Source organism: Epinephelus fuscoguttatus, linkage group LG8, assembly GCF_011397635.1.
Source record: "Epinephelus fuscoguttatus linkage group LG8, E.fuscoguttatus.final_Chr_v1".
Taxonomy (NCBI): Eukaryota; Metazoa; Chordata; class Actinopteri; order Perciformes; family Serranidae; genus Epinephelus; species Epinephelus fuscoguttatus.
In genome coordinates this window covers 15,261,733-15,277,352 of record NC_064759.1, presented here as the reverse complement: position 1 = coordinate 15,277,352, position 15,620 = coordinate 15,261,733, and the positions used below count along the sequence as shown (strand labels likewise).

The 15,620-nt window shown below is 43.5% G+C and overlaps 1 protein-coding gene across 1 annotated transcript; it reads left to right on the top strand.

Annotated features, from left to right (window-relative positions):
* The first annotated feature begins 3,161 nt into the window (after positions 1-3,161).
* Positions 3,162-15,243, top strand: rasip1 (Ras interacting protein 1). The gene is made up of 16 exons (XM_049583586.1): positions 3,162-3,474; positions 4,175-4,296; positions 4,574-5,025; positions 5,199-5,459; positions 5,543-5,784; positions 5,877-6,038; positions 6,563-6,767; positions 6,852-7,150; positions 7,254-7,415; positions 9,094-9,134; positions 9,435-9,589; positions 9,708-9,820; positions 12,163-12,457; positions 14,239-14,402; positions 14,490-14,631; positions 14,725-15,243. Exons 2-16 carry the CDS (start codon positions 4,175-4,177, stop codon positions 14,901-14,903), a joined length of 2,994 nt encoding a protein of 997 aa, XP_049439543.1. The 5' UTR covers positions 3,162-3,474; the 3' UTR covers positions 14,904-15,243.
* Positions 15,244-15,620: the final 377 nt, after the last annotated feature.

The window sequence follows — 15,620 nt, the reverse complement described above, 5'->3', positions numbered from 1 at the left end:
GGATTGCCTGACCAAACCAGAGCCTGAACCAAACTTCACTTTACAGGTGTCTGAAATCTGTTTTATCAAGTTTTTTTTGAACTATAATGTCTATATTAAATATTAATAGTCTATTCCATAATAGAGAGATCAGTTCAGCATCCAAATGTAATGCAACAGAGACAAAAATGGCCAATTACAGTGAAATATATTATGTTGCTTTGTTGATATTTCCCACCTCAGCAGGTGGGTGAATCCACACAAAACTACAGTATGTTGGTGGTTTTTAAAACTCCAACATAAGATTTAGAGAGAAATATTAACAGAAAAGGAATATAATATAATAAGCCAATATAAGGAGCTCGGAGTAGAGTTGCAGCTACTTCGCGTCGAAACGGGTCAGTTGAGGTGGTTCAGGCATCTGATCAGGATGCCTCCTGGGCACCTCCCATTAGAGGTATTCTGGGCATGTCCAGCTGGAGGGATTACATAAATTGTCTGGTCTGGTAACACCTTGGGGTCCCCCAGGAGGAGCTGGAAAGCATTGCTGGGGAGAGGGACGTTTGGAATACTTTTTCTGCCTGCTGCCCTGCAACCCGGCTTTGGGTAAGCAATTGAAAATGGATGGATGGATGGATGGATGGATGGATATCATATGTACGCTGTCTTTAGTGTATAATCACCTGTTTTCATTAATTTAGAATGAGCTGTCTATATGTACATAGAGAGTGGGTCCTTTTCCACTGAACTCTCTGTGTTGTTTCTACAGCATCCTAGAATGGACAAACCAACAAGCCTCTACATGCTTGGCACATGAAAGAAGTTTAAGTTGGTAAGTTGGTTGTAGTCTGCAACTTCAGCCACTAGCTGTCACTAAATCCTACACACTAGACCTTTAAGAGAAGCAGTTTTGACAGATAGCTAATTTCAGTCATTGCTAAAAGTTTATGATTTTGAAACTTAACAATGGGTAACTTAATCTTGGTTGCTGACATGACCTCACCTCTCTGACTGCAGGACTAACCATTTTCAAATCAAGCTTAACACAGTACTCCACTCAAAATGTGTGCTTTTAGTATCAAATATGCCTGTAGGCTTAAACGGTGGTTTACAAAATTAAGTTCTACATTTCTGTTTGGCATGTTTTATGTTTCCACAGAGGACTGCAGCTGTGCTCAGCTTGAATTAGTGTGGCTTCCAATGAATCACAAGATTTCAAAAGTGTGAAAAAGCATCAAAATATGAAAACCTCTCAAACCAACACAACTCCATTCATTGCTGTCTATCTGCATTCTCAGCTAGGCAGTAATTTTAAGACATATTTAGGGAGGCACGTGCGCTATGCTACGACAAACAACCACACATCATGTGAAAGAATCATTAGCAAACGTAATCATCATCATAAATGTACTTAAAAAAATGACATTATTATTACTAATAGTTCCAGTATCACAGTGTACTGCAGTTCTGCATGTGGTTTGTCCAAGTGGTGTTGCCGTACCTCAGCAGAAGCTGTTGCTCAACGGCTGTGGGTTGGTACAATCAGTGTCACATGGTGCTGTGTCTGTATTTCATTACTTTCAAATGTAAAACGTAGAAAACTAGTGTTATGTAGGCTGTGTCACTGCTGACTGTTATAGTTAGGGTGACGTGTTATTATGTTCTAAAAATGTCTTTAAAAAGTGACAGACATGATGACCGTGTGGGTCAACAACTCACATGTGACCTTAACAGCTCTGTAAGGGCTCACACCCACACAGGGTTTAAAGCCTGTGACTCTGCACCAGTCCATTATAACTGAAGAAGCCACTTGGATGAGAAGTGAAACGTCTTTAAGAAACTCAAGCAAGTCCAGTTGCCTACGATATAGCACTTAAGATTAAAAAGTCGTAAACAAGTCATTGTGTGTACACTTTTCATATGCTGTGTCCCTAAAATGGCACCCTGTCATCAAACTTTAAGAACCTCTGATCTAAGATATTTGTTTTAAAATGCTCTAAAATCATCAGCTTAGCCGTTCAGTTTCTAAAAGTTTATCCTGGCGGGAATTCCACAGAGCATTGATACACTTAAAGTTAGTTAGTTGAGTTGATAGACTTAATTCTGTTAGTCATGAAGAAGAGAGGTCTATTTTTAAAGCCTACTTAACAGAATATATTTGGTTTTGGTATTTCAAGTCAAAGTTCTCAAGTGGCTCTAAATTAGATTCTTGACTCAAGTCAAAGTCATTGACACGAGTCCCCTCAGGCCAAAAGAAAACACAGCTTTTATGATGTAACCAGTTGAACTCTAATGTCTCCAGTTTTCATTTTAAATTCATTTGATTAAATATTTCATTTTACATATCTGACAACATCACTCAGTAGGCTTATATATTTTGTGTTTGCCTGTTCCACATCATTGAAGCCGTCACACATCAGCTTATTGGTAGTGATTATTTGCTCAAAAATAAGACTGGTGAGGAGGTCAGTTACAGTTAGACCTGACTTGTTGTATTACTATGGTGACTGATGATAGTATCAGGCTAACATTACAGCTTACATGTTGCATGTTGTTGAATTAAATCAATCTGTTCTCTTCTCCTTCAGTGACACTTTGAGGCAGTGAAGGAGCCTCTGAAATGGAACAACGGTTACTGACCCGCATTGATGACATATTTGGCCTGAAAATGCAGATTTCTGAGAATCTATCCCCTGCAGTGGGACACAGCAACAACCTCCTTTCTCTTTCCATCACAATCTTCCTGTCGAAGAAAAGGTCAGGGATCACAGGTGTTTCTGTCGCTGCCTCCAGCTTCCTGTCTCGCTGTGTGCGTTTCCTTCACCCTCTTTCCAGCAAAACTTAAAACTGGGCCTCATATGTTTTCTGATGCAAGTGTTGTAATCATGAAATCACGGAGCAGATGTAAATGGCCACATTATTGGGAACTTGTGAGAGCTATGTTTGACATAATTAAACTTTATTTGAAGGAAACCGTTACACCGTATTTGCCCAACTCATACAGACCAGATCTAGTAGCTTTATGATATATAATACAGTATATGATATTCCCAATAAGGTCTCAAAGATTCATATATGTGTGTAAATTCACCCTTCCCTCACTCTCAACCAATCTCTCCCTTTCTCCCTCACTCAGTCAGGATATAGGTGTTGTCCACAGCAAAGGAAGGAAATTCTGTCACTTAGAACAATGGGCCTGTTTCTCTATCTATAGACGCAGAGAGGCTGAGAGCCAGAGGGAGCAGATTTTAGTCCAGTTAGAGAGAAAAACGAAAGAAAAAACGTACTTTAGTGAGGCAAACTAATTGAAGTAATGGATAGGAAGAGTTAGAAATGTGCGAGTAGACGCGTGACAGATTTAGGCCTTTTCAAAATGGAATTTCATCGCGGGGAAAAGAATACGTACGTGGTTATTAGATTACTTTGAGCTGGATATTTGAATTTCGTTGGCAGAGAATCAGCGTGACACTATTAAAGGATCCAAAGTTACTGTGGGTAAGTGCTAAATCTAACAATCTAACACTGAAAGCATTTGTATTTCCTTTACTGTTTTGATTTAATGGTTTTTGAAATATTTCACCGCGACATCTAGGATAGGGTTAAAAACTGCCATCTTTTTTCTGTCTAGCTCGACAACAGCTAATTCTAAGTGTGGAAACACATGTCAAGGTATGACATAGGGTGATAATTTTGTTTAAGCCTCCAAATTCCACCTGTGAGGTGAAAAAACAGCAAGTGTGAGCCTTAATTTGGATGGTAATTTACATATAAGTAAGGCTGAGAATAGGACAGGCAGTGACCTTTGGAGTGGGTATTTCCCCGTCAGTGTAACAGCTGGACCTGAGTCCTACAAAAGATGCTTCCTGTTTGAGAATGGGAAGCTCACACTTTGATTTTCAGGGGCTGATTGAGGGGTGTTTTGGGTTAATTTCTTTCTGTTTGCTTTCACCTTGTTGACAACCTGCTGCACATATCCTGTTGTTGTTGTTTTTTGATGGTGACATCATGCCATTGTTTTATTGTTTCAGTCCTGGCATTGCTGACACACATTCCTCACTACAGCATGGGGGTAGATTAAGCAGATTATGGGAAACGTGACTTTTGCTGTTTCTTGACAAAACTTCAGATTATTAATGTGGAAAGACACATTTGATCTTAATATGTGCATGTGTTTGTTTGTTTGTGTCTCTGTCAGATGGAGGGGTCTGGCAGTCCTCGCTTCAGAAAGCTCCATTTCCCAGTGGGTCTGTGGATCAACTCACCCAGGAAACACTTTGCCAAGCTGGGGGGTCGCTGGCCCAGCGCTATTTCTGTCAAGTCAGTCTGACTGAAGTTCTCTTCAACTCACTTGTTTTGCTTCTGTTGCATGACTTTGATGCCAGTTGTTGTGTAGTTCGACTCCAGTGCCTGATTGTTGGATGAACAGATCGTGTGTTGATGTCACCTTATCTCCCACTGTCATTTGTATCCCGTCAACCCTTCCCTGTTTTATTTTAGTCCTTGTTGTTTGTCAGTCATAATTCACAGCTGACTGGTCCCTTCCTTTCTCCTTCCTCTCTCCTCCATCTGTCTTCCCCTCCTCTGTTGTTCTCAGGTCGACCACCAGCTCTGACGCAGCCTCCCTCCACGAGGCCCCCTCTGCTCCTTCCTCTTCCCTTTCTAACTCCACCCCCTCGCTGGCTTCCCCTACCCCGTCCCCATCTCCTTCCCCGGCCTTCCTTAGGCCGCGGCCTGCCGGGCCCCAGTCCCGCACAAAGCGCCTTTCCCACCTCTTCCTGCGAGGGCGCTCTAACAGCGACAGGGACCGGGCGGTGGGGGAGAGGGAAAGAGAGGTTTGGGCTCATTCAGCTGCCCCCACCTCCCACCACTACTTGCCCCCTGCCTCTTCTTCTGCCCCGGGCCTGATCAAGATCTACGGGGATGCCCTCTCCAGTGGGGCCAACTACCGCTCCCTGCTGGCCAACATTCACTCTACAGCTAGACAGCTCATCGCTCAGGTCATCACTCGGTACACTGAGAGGGAGAGGGAGGAGACAGATGACGCAGGTATGAGAGAGGGAAATTTTCTCTCATTTGGACCTCTGCTGCGACCCATTACTGGGAATTGTTTGCTCAAATATTTTTAACCAATTGGGAATGACTTAATATAAACATAAACAGCGGTGTTATGGAAAAATAATTACCCCCCTCTCCTCCTCCCTTCCTCCATTACCTTCTAGTTCTCCAGAAACACAGCCCAGAGGACTTCCTGTTGTGTGATGTCATTGGAAAGCCCATCCAGCAGCCAGATGGAGCTATCAAATGGGAGACAGAGTGCCGGAGAAGCGTTGCCCCATGGGAATGTCCCTTGTTGTTAGTGGACATGTGGCGGCCTAAGGATGGATTTGAGCGACGCTTTGAAATCCAGAGAAAGGAAGACTATGAGAGAGAAGAGAGGGAGAGGGAGAAGGAGCGTGAGAGGGAGGGAGAGAACTATCAAGGTATGTTCAAGACTCGACAGGCAGGTCTCTTTATACACGACACGGGGTCAGACTGATCCAACCTCTGGTTGTCTGGGCAACAGGTGTGCGCTGGCGGCGGAGCAGGATGTCATCAGGAGGCGGACCAGAGGAGAGCGAGCGCGGTCACCGTGGAAGGAACTCAGAGCTCAGGAGGAGCATCAGTGACATGAACCTAAGTCTGCGGCGTCGCCAAGGCAACCATGTCAGCAATGACCCACGTGGCTCCGGTAACCGGCCTAACAACAACGGAGGAGTGCAGGACAGGAAGAACATTGTGAGCATGATCAGCCCGCAGCCAGGAGAGGTAAAGAAGACGATGTGGTGAGAAAAATTGAATGAATCGTGCATTTGGCGTTCAGACCATCATTTCTTAACCTTCTTTTTTTTTTTTTCCAGATTAGAGCTTCAAGAGCTGAAGCAAAGGTCGGATGGACAAACCAGCCAGAGGACGACAAGGATTACTCCAGCTGTGACCTGGAAGTGATGTCACAAAGTCTGATCCTTCCACCCACAGACCGACCCTACTTCCTGTTACTGCAGGGTTACGATCAGAGCAAGGCGAGACACGCTTGCAGATGATATCACACACACAAACACTCACAAACAACACTCCCACACACATGGACCCATGCACATTTAGGTGGTATACCCCATAGCAAGGTGCATAAACACTGATGTGCACATTTGCAAACTAACAGGCATTTTTGTGGAGGATCTGTGCAGACGTACACGCGTGCACACACCCTGTGCATGACATCATACCTGCATGTCTGTAATCGCCACATACCATCAGGGTTTCCATCTCTCCACAAGCCTCTCCCATTCAGCATCCTGCACAAAACAGCCTCAGAGCAGCACAATGCCTCAACAATTTATCCAACGAAAGCATAAAACCCCTCTGTGTACATCACTTCATCGCACACAATGACCTCACACAGGTCTCCCTTGTAACAAACTGTAACACACTTCATACCTTATCAGCCACCTTCTGTTCAAGTTAACATCTCTGAGATGGAAGATTGATATAAACCGTAGCACTTAAAAGATAACAGACCTCCCTGACTTTCTTCTGCTCTGTTTAGGATTTTGTTTTGTATATCATGGCGGGACATACGCATGTTTTTGGAAGGAAGCCCACAGTAAGAGAAAGAGAGAAGGATAGAGAAAGGGAGAGGAAGGGGAAGAGGCCTCTGAAGGTGGACACCTTCCTCTCTGCCCCTGACCTCTTGGCCAGACACTTATTGATCAGGAGAGACTCAGCTGTTCCTGAGGCGCCCGCTAGACAAGGTACCAAAACACTAACTCATATCATACTTGGATCCTTGGTGCTATGTTAAAGTCCACCTTAATCTAATATTCATTTCATCACAGCTCTGATGCGGCCCTTCAGAGGAGGAGCAGTCACACACAACGGAGTGGCACTTTACAGGGAGACGGTCCTAAAGCCTGGAGATGTGATTGGTCTGGGGAACCACTTCCTTTTCCTGTACCGTGACCCCCGTGTGACCCCAGCTCCACCGCTGGCATTGACCTTGCCATGGCAGGCGGATGCCTCTATCACCTGCTGCCCCTCAGGGCTGGTGGACAGACAGGAAGCTCTCAGGCAGTACCTGGGATCTACGGAGGCAGAACTGAAGTTTCATCCTCGTCACGCAGATACTCTGTTACAGGTGAGACATGAGACAAAAAAAGTTTTTACTAACTATCCATTTATCCGGAATTATAAAGAAATAGCCTTGTTGACATATGTTGTGTTTATCCCTTTTCTTTTAGGAGATAATCTCCAAAAATTCCTCCCCAGACTCTGGAGGCGGGCCTTTAGCTCCTGCGTATCTCCTGTCAATCATGATAGATCATGCCTCCAAACACCTTGACCCTGCTCTCACGCCACAGATATTACTCAAGTCTGCCAACCTAATCAAAGAAATTGTCTGGGTATGTTAAAAAAACAGCTTGATATCTAAAAAATTACATGTTGACTGTCCTGCTGGCCCCAGAGTTATGGTTCTGACCATGAGCCACAACAACCACAACAAGGTGGACCTTTGTCACATGTCATTTCACATCTCTCTCTCTTACCCGATTTCTGTTAATCTTTCTAGCTCTGGCTCTACAAGAAAATCCTACTTAGACACAGCTCTGCATTAAGCTACATGCTAACGTTGGCATGCTAACATACTCACAATGGCAATGATACCACACTCATGTCTGGCAGATATAATGTTAGCCACTTTCACCATCTTAGTTTAGTGTGTTAGCAGGCTATCTTTTGATAATTCACAAACAAACATCTTGGATTTTTGGAGCCAGAAGGGACCATATTTGGACAATAGGGTGGAGATAACCCTAATGATAGCTGCTAGCTTAATTAGTACAACTCCTTTACAGCTATAGTTAACTGTGAATGCGAATGCTATTTTATGCTAGCAAAATATAGGCTTAAAACCATTAAAACAAAATGCACCTAGAAGGTCTTTTAGTACAACCAAATGCTGAACAAGACTTTTTTAGAAGACCAAAATGTTACAATTAGCTTTCATAAACTGAAAACACACTCAGCAGCCACTCCCTTAATTTTGCATAACTTTAAGCCTAAACAATATTTAAACTGGCAAGTTATATAAAAATTCACACCCTCATAGTTTTCATGAATAGATAAATTAGCTATAAAGTCCAAAAGTTTTTTGTACCAGGCTGTAAACGAGGTTATTTCTGCTGTACAGTTTGGCATTTTAATACAGGTGTCTATGGGGATTGACTCGCCTCTGGAGCCAGCCTCAAGTGGCCATTAGAGGAACTGCAGTTTTTGGCATTTCTGCATTGGCTTCATTTTCAGCCACGGAGGCTGCTCCTTGGTATTTGGTCATAAACCAAAGAACTGGACAAATCATAATTTTGAACTGATGATGATGCTCAACTAAGGTTAGGGGTGCACCAAAGTTATCACTGAACCAGATTTTATGGCAAACCACTCTGGTAGTTGTTAAGACGTTTAAATAAAAAACAAAAATATCAATCTGCTGGTAATGCTGAAGAAAAAAGCCAGGGGATCACCCAAGTCAGTTGGATTCATCCTCTTGAAACCATGAATCCATGAATGTCAGTCCATCCAACAGCTGAGATATTATGGTGTGAACCTAGGTAGTGAACCGACTCATATTGCCATCCACAGAGCTGTGCCTCTAGCCTGGCTAAGAAACAACAGCTGAACATTTAAAATGTGCCCCGTGTTATGGTATGGTAACTGAAATAATGAAATACCTCATAGGATTAGTGGTGGTTCATCTGCAGTAACAACTGAACCGTGAACTTTTTTGGGGACAGTATTGCATGACAGCATGGCCATGACCTTTTTGAACCAGCTTGGCAGAAAAACATCAGGTAGGCAGATTCAGTCAGACAGAAAAACCAGCAGACAGACACGTGCCCTTCATTGTGGCCTGCTACGTTGTGGACAGGAGCGAGGATGAGCTGATGTCACTGCCCTCCTGCTGGAAAAAGTGCTGTAATTGTCCTGGCTGCAGGGCGAGACTCCGCTCCCCCTCCCCCTCCCCCTCCCCCACCCCCACACTAACCCGACATGTCTCTTTTCTTTCTCCAACTCTCTTTACAGGATAACATTAAGGAATTTGGGGATAAGCATCCCACGCAAAAGTAAGAACATTTTTGTTCTACGTCATGTTTCCTCTGTTTAGAGATTTCCAGCTGAGTGATTCATGATACATTTGTGCTTGCATTGTTATATCTTTGGTAGATTTTTGTGGTATGATGAAAGCATTGTAACACGGTGATGTTAAAATATGGCTCAAATATAGCTGGGTAATAATAACTGGGTCTATTTTTACTCACAGTATGGTGTGTTTCTGTTTTAAAGCATAAACAAAACACTGACAGGAGAATGTTCACAAATATTTCACAGCTAAGATAACTTTGGCATGACATAAATGTGTCTAGCTCCACAGAGCAGGAAGGTGAGATAAGCACACCGAATGTCCAGAAACTGTCATCGGACCTGCGACCTCTGATGTTCTGGATGTCAAATGCCACAGAGCTCCTCAACTTCTTCCAGGTCAAAGTTGAGGTCATGGAGAAAGAGTGGGAGTTTGAGGGTGAGAGGGATTTTAAGATCCTTCAGAAGAGATGAATAATCACAGAATTTTGGCAAAGATGGACACAGAAACTAAAGCAGACGCAAAATCATTCATCTCACTGATCTTTTCTTTGAAGCTCCGGGGGACCCAGTTTTGACGGCCGACATGGACACCTGCTCAGAAGCTCTCGCGCAGCTGGACGACGTCATCATGCACACCTTCCAACAGTGTGTGTATCACCTCACCAAGGTACAGTTTGAATTTGCAACAGCTGCGACCATGTAGTGCCTCCATCCCCCCTTTATCACGCCCCCTTTTAACCAAGTGGCATGAACACAAACACACACCCTCACACACAAACACTTGACCTACATGCCAAATTTCAGCCTCCTAGGGCAAACTGTGGCCACCAAGGGCTTGGGAAATTGTTGTGGGCGGACCAACTGACAGAGCGAGCTACAGAGCTGCGGGTGCAGCTAAAACCAAGACATAAAGCTGTGTCCCAATTCCATACTACACACTAATTCTATACATTACACCACTTTTCTAATTATCACCATGTACTGTTAACAAACTCAACATACTTTACCATTTTACAGATGCGACGCCAGATCACAATCAAACTGCAACTTTGGAATACCACACTGCCAATTAAACTTCACAAAGAGACAGCAAAATATCTTTCTGAAGACTTAATACATATTTTTTTGTTTTCCAAGATGTTTCTGGAGCTGTCTCACCACCACCCACAATTTATTTTAATTTTTTCCAGCTGTGAGCAGCTCCTCCGGTCCCTTTGTGCTTTGCATTCTGGGAGAACAGAGTGCGTCAACAGCACACTTGAAAATTGACTGTATTTAATAAACATATCGTCTAATTTCAGTATACTTCCTTTTGTCTCTTTTCCAGTGTAAACACACTACATACTAAAAACCTGTTTAGAGTTAGTATGTAGTGTGGATTTGGGACTTGCCGACATCCACGCAGCCACATTAGAGACTAACATGTTCACAATGAAAATGGGGAGCGTATCTGTGTTCCCAAGGTCCTTTGTTCCCCAGCTCAATATCTTCTTAAAGGGAAACATTGGTATTTTTAATCTTGGACTCTATTTGACCATGTTTTTGTGACTAAATGACTGATGGAGACAACAGTTTTTGAAATTGGTCCTGTATTGAGAGACACGGCTCCACCCGCAGCAGCGAAACAGGCTGCAATGTGATCCCTACGGGCAATTGGGCACTGTCAATTTACAGCCATTAAGATACTTGTTTTTGCCACTGACCGCATCACATTATTACGAGACATGACTGACAACACTGTAGAAAAACGCCACAGAGAAACGAAACATTTTCTCGTACCTTCTGCTAGTGTGTTTGTTATTGTGCCCAGTCTCGTTCAAGGAGAAGTCTCATTCTGAAATCTTGCAAGAGGTGACTTGTTGCAGGAAATACGACAGTGGAGATGTTGGTGAGAGCTGGTGAGAGGAGCGATGGGAAGAAGTTGTTGTGCTGAAGTTCAAAGGAGTGTATCTTACTCTTATCTAAAGTTTTACAATGTCATGATGAAAGATTTCGCTGATTTTAAAAATGTGGAAAAGTCAGTGAGATTTCAGAGCAGTCAGAACAAGACCTACCTTGGGTGAGACTTGGTTAAACACACTAACAAACCGTGTATAAGTGAAAGACAAGGAAAACGTTTCATGTCTCTATAGGGTGCTCTCTGTGATGTTGTCAGACACTTCTAACAACAATCTGAGCCTGTCAGAGGCAGAAACAAGCACTTCTAATGGACGTAAATTGATGTTACACATCGCCTGTAGGGATTGCACCGCAGTCTGTTTCGACAATGCAGCCGCAGCGGTCTCTCTCATTACTGGAACAATTTCAAAAATTGTCTCCATTAGTCACTTAGACACAAAAACATGGGAAAATGAGGTCCTTGTTCAAAAATACAGAAGTTTTCCTTTAATATGGCTCATTAAGGAGACCTTTATGTTCTCAGCAGTGTTTTTCCCTCGGCCAAATGTTCAGTGTATGTTTTCCATAGTCAGTATGTTGAAGTCACCCACCTACAGCTCATAACCTACTGGCGTTACACTCCTTAAAACATGCACTCTCAAATTTGCATTGGTATTAACACATGTATTACCATGTTCACCATCTTAGTTTAACATGTTAGCGTTGTGATCACAAAGTACAGCAGATAAATGACAAATAAAACATTTGACCCAATGATAATGCTAGAAAAAAGTCAAAGGAACACCAGTTCTTAGAAGCCATCCAGAGGGGTACATGAACATCTGTAGCAAATTTCATGAAAATCCACCCAACAGCAGCTGAGAGGCTTCAATCTTAACCACAAACCTCATGGTGGTGCAAGAGGAAGAGTCAGAGGATTACCAAACTCAGTAGGATTCACCTTCTGGCAATCCATCAACATTTTGTTTAAGTCTTTCAATGGTGGACTGACTGAGAGAACTCTCCACCTTCTTCTCCATCCTCATTTTCACCCATCCCAATTTAATCTGTCCCCTTACCGTCCATCATTCCAGCAATAAACCCATATTGCTGTCCCTTCTGTCCACACAGACCCTGTACTCACTCCTCCCAGCTCTCCTGGACACCAACCCATTCTCCAGCGAGGAGAAAGAGAAGGAGAAGGACGGAGCTCGGGGTGCAGAGGGAGAGGAGAAAAGAGGAGAGGAAGGAGAGGTGGATGACGTGTCCACCTTGCCGCCCAGAGTCGCCGGGCTGGTGGAAGTGTATCGCTGTTCTTTGATGCTGTCGCGGGAGGCGTGTCTGTCCCCGCCACTCACCTCCCAAACCTTTGGCTACCTCTTCTTCTTCACCAACACCTCCCTGCTCAACACTTTGCTGGAGAGAGGTGAGAGGGCACAGGTTAAAGGTTAAAGGGAGCATGTGTGACTTTTGTTTTGGTCTGGAGATAATGGTAAAGGTGCTGTAACTCTGGAGAAGGAAAGTTAGGTTGGTGGTTTGGTCCAACTACTAACCCAAAGTGTTGGTATTTTACGACCTGGGAATGAGACTCAACAATCAACTGTCTTTCTCCAGAGTTACATACAGCACCTCTAAATGCTAAAATGCAGTGCAACAGTAGTTATATAGCAATATCTAGTTTCTTACGTTAGGGTTGCAACGGTAAGAGATATTCAAGGTACGATAACCGTCTCAGAACTTATGGCGGTTTCGCAGTATCACGGTATAAAATAATTCATATTATGATAAGCTAGAATGTACCTTGAACCAGTGGTTCCTAAGCGGTGGGTGGCGGTCCAGAAGTGGGTCACAGGTCCATTCTGAATGGACCGCAAGTGACTTGCAAACTAGTCACGTTTGTAAAAAGCACAATTTATTTTTAAGCAAGGTGAATTTTCATCTTAGAGCTTTACTTTGATGTGCCGTTCCCTGCTGTTGAGTGATTGACTGATGGACAGCTACTTGACAAGAGACAGCAAACCAGCTTGACGACATGTCCAAACGCAAGTATGACGCCAAATGTATTAAACTGTGTGGACCTTAATCTAATGACGGAGGAGAAATCTGGACCCTGTGGCTGGACCAGTTGGGAACCACTGCCTGAAAGGAATGAAAACGGAAGGGTTATTGTTGGTTGAACAAACTTTTTATCACTATAACTGAAACTTGAAACCATTTTGTTAATGGAAGTATGTAAAAATTCTCCCCTTAGACAATACCTAAAACAAAGGGAAGATTGAATGCCTAGTTGCGTTTTTTTTTCAATATCGTGGATAAGCAAATGTACATAGTGTGACAACTGTCAAATTATGTATGTATCACGGTATACCTTGAAACCAATAGATCGCTGCAACCCCATCTTACAGTAAGCTCCTGGTCTCATACCAGACCAAGCAAGACTTTAATGGCAAAACTTTGAGTGTATTACATTGAGCAATGGTGTTTTATGAAATATACTTTTATTTCGTAAAAGAAGGAATCTATTAATTCTTCTTTCACAGGTTAGATAGTCTTGCCTTAAAGCTGTGGTAGGCAGTTTAATTTTTGCGTCATTGGGCGAAAAATCCTATAATAGACTTTGAGCCTATTTTAAATAAGTGGTCTGAGAGAAGACTTGACTTGGCTTGGTTTTCAAGCTTTAGAAAATCTAGCTGGTGACGGGAGACTTCGGCCAATCACGGGTCCTTTCAGAGAGAGCAGCTGTCAATCATGTAAATCACTGCTCATGAACTGCGGTGAAACATGGCAGCACTGATCAAATACGAATCAAGATTCTGTTACTGCATTGCCTAATTCTCGCTTCAGATGTTTTCAGAAACATATTTCAGTGTACTGTTTAGCTGTAAAATGAGAAAGGTTGTGACCCGGGCCACCATGTTGGAAACAGTTGAGCTGAAAAGAAGCAGTGCCCACTGCCCCGACCAACTTTCTCATGTTACAGCTAAACAGTACACTAAAATATGTTTCAAAAAACATCTGAGGTGAGAAATAGGCAATGTAGTGACAGAATCTTGATTCATATTTGATCAGCACTGCCTAATTTTACCGTTTGATCGCAGTTCATGAGCAGTCTCGGTTCTGTTTGCTTTCACAGAAAGTGACAGCAACTGAAAAAGTAATCTACTGTAGCTTTAAAGATTTTTGTCGTCCTATTCTCTCTCTCTCTAGATGGACTGTTTTCGTGGTCCAGAGCAGTCCAGATCCGTACAAACTTGGACCTGGTGTTGGACTGGCTACAGGGGGCGGGACTTGGAGACATAGCCTCTGAGTTTATGAAGAAACTGTCAGTCACAGTCAACTTCCTGTGTATTCCCAAGACTCGTCTTATCCAGGTAACACAGCTACATGTGCAGGAAGCCCTCTGAGCCCAAAGATTATTAACTGTCATCTGATCTCTCTGTTAACCTCTCGTCTCCCAGTCATCCTGGACCAGTCTACAGGAGGACCATGTCTTGTTAAGTCCTTCCCAGTTGCACCACCTGCTCACCCATTACAAGTTGGGTCCAACCAGAGCCCCGCCAGCATCCTGGGCCCCTCCGCCAGGCACAGAGCTGAGTGGAGGTAACACAAATATAAATAAAACTAAGAGTAAGAATCCAACTAGTGAAATGATCTGCTCAGTCAGCTGTTTCTTTTCCTACCCTGATCTTTCAGACATCTTTGAGAGCTTCCTGGACCATCCGCCTCTCATCCTGCCAAATGAGACTCCACGCCTTGACCTCTCCCAGCCAATCCCCAGCCCTGAGCTCCAAAAGGAGGTGACACGTCTCCGCACCTTCTTGTGGGGACTCGACCAGGATGAGCTCCCCGCCAATCAGAGGACTCGGCTTTGAGGAAGCCCATATTTGTCTCTCTATGGATGCCTCTCAGAAGTGAAAAAGAAAATCTCCAAGAACATCACCAACAAATGAACATGTCTGCATTTGGTTGCCTGGCTGTGTTTTTCCATATCAGTTCATGTATCCATTTAAATATTTTCAGGTAAAATAAATGTATTGGCTTTGGTATGTCTTTATAGGTTTTATTTTAAAGCAGCTAGTAAAACCCATGTCTGTCGGGCCACGCAGTGTTATGCTTTACATGACTTGTTTTACTTGGCTCCCATGTATGTTTTTAAACTACTTGTTTTTAATAAAACGCTGAATTCTAGTCCTAAAGACCTGCAGTTTCCGTGTGATCTTTGACAAGCCAGTTTCCCACAGCAGGGCCCCTGGGGCTTGGCACTCGCCTCAACATCAACACCCAAGGAATATTCCACAAGGTGGCGATGCAGGATTCATTCCCCTTTGACGTTAACTGATGAGTGTGCAGGTAGAATTGCTTGACTAAGGAGGCGATCATACAACTACATTATCGTCTGCTCCAGAGGCACACTCTCATTTCCTGTAATCTTGGGAGCTTTTTACGAAGGGAGGCCATGACTCAAGCAAGCAAATGAGACTGTGACGACCACACACAAAGGTTACCTTTACCAAGGTGAGCTGTTGTAAAGGTCAAAGCTGGTGACTTACGAGCAGGGGAGATTTTTCATTTCCCTTTGTTGATGTGAC

Coding starts and splice junctions, on each gene's coding strand:
- rasip1 (XM_049583586.1), top strand. CDS start 4,175: ATGGAGGGGTCTGGCAGTCCTCGCTTCAGAAAGCTCCATTTCCCAGTG. Junction 9,135..9,434: donor GATAAGCATCCCACGCAAAA/GTAAGAACATTT, acceptor AAATGTGTCTAG/CTCCACAGAGCAGGAAGGTG. Junction 12,458..14,238: donor CAACACTTTGCTGGAGAGAG/GTGAGAGGGCAC, acceptor CTCTCTCTCTAG/ATGGACTGTTTTCGTGGTCC.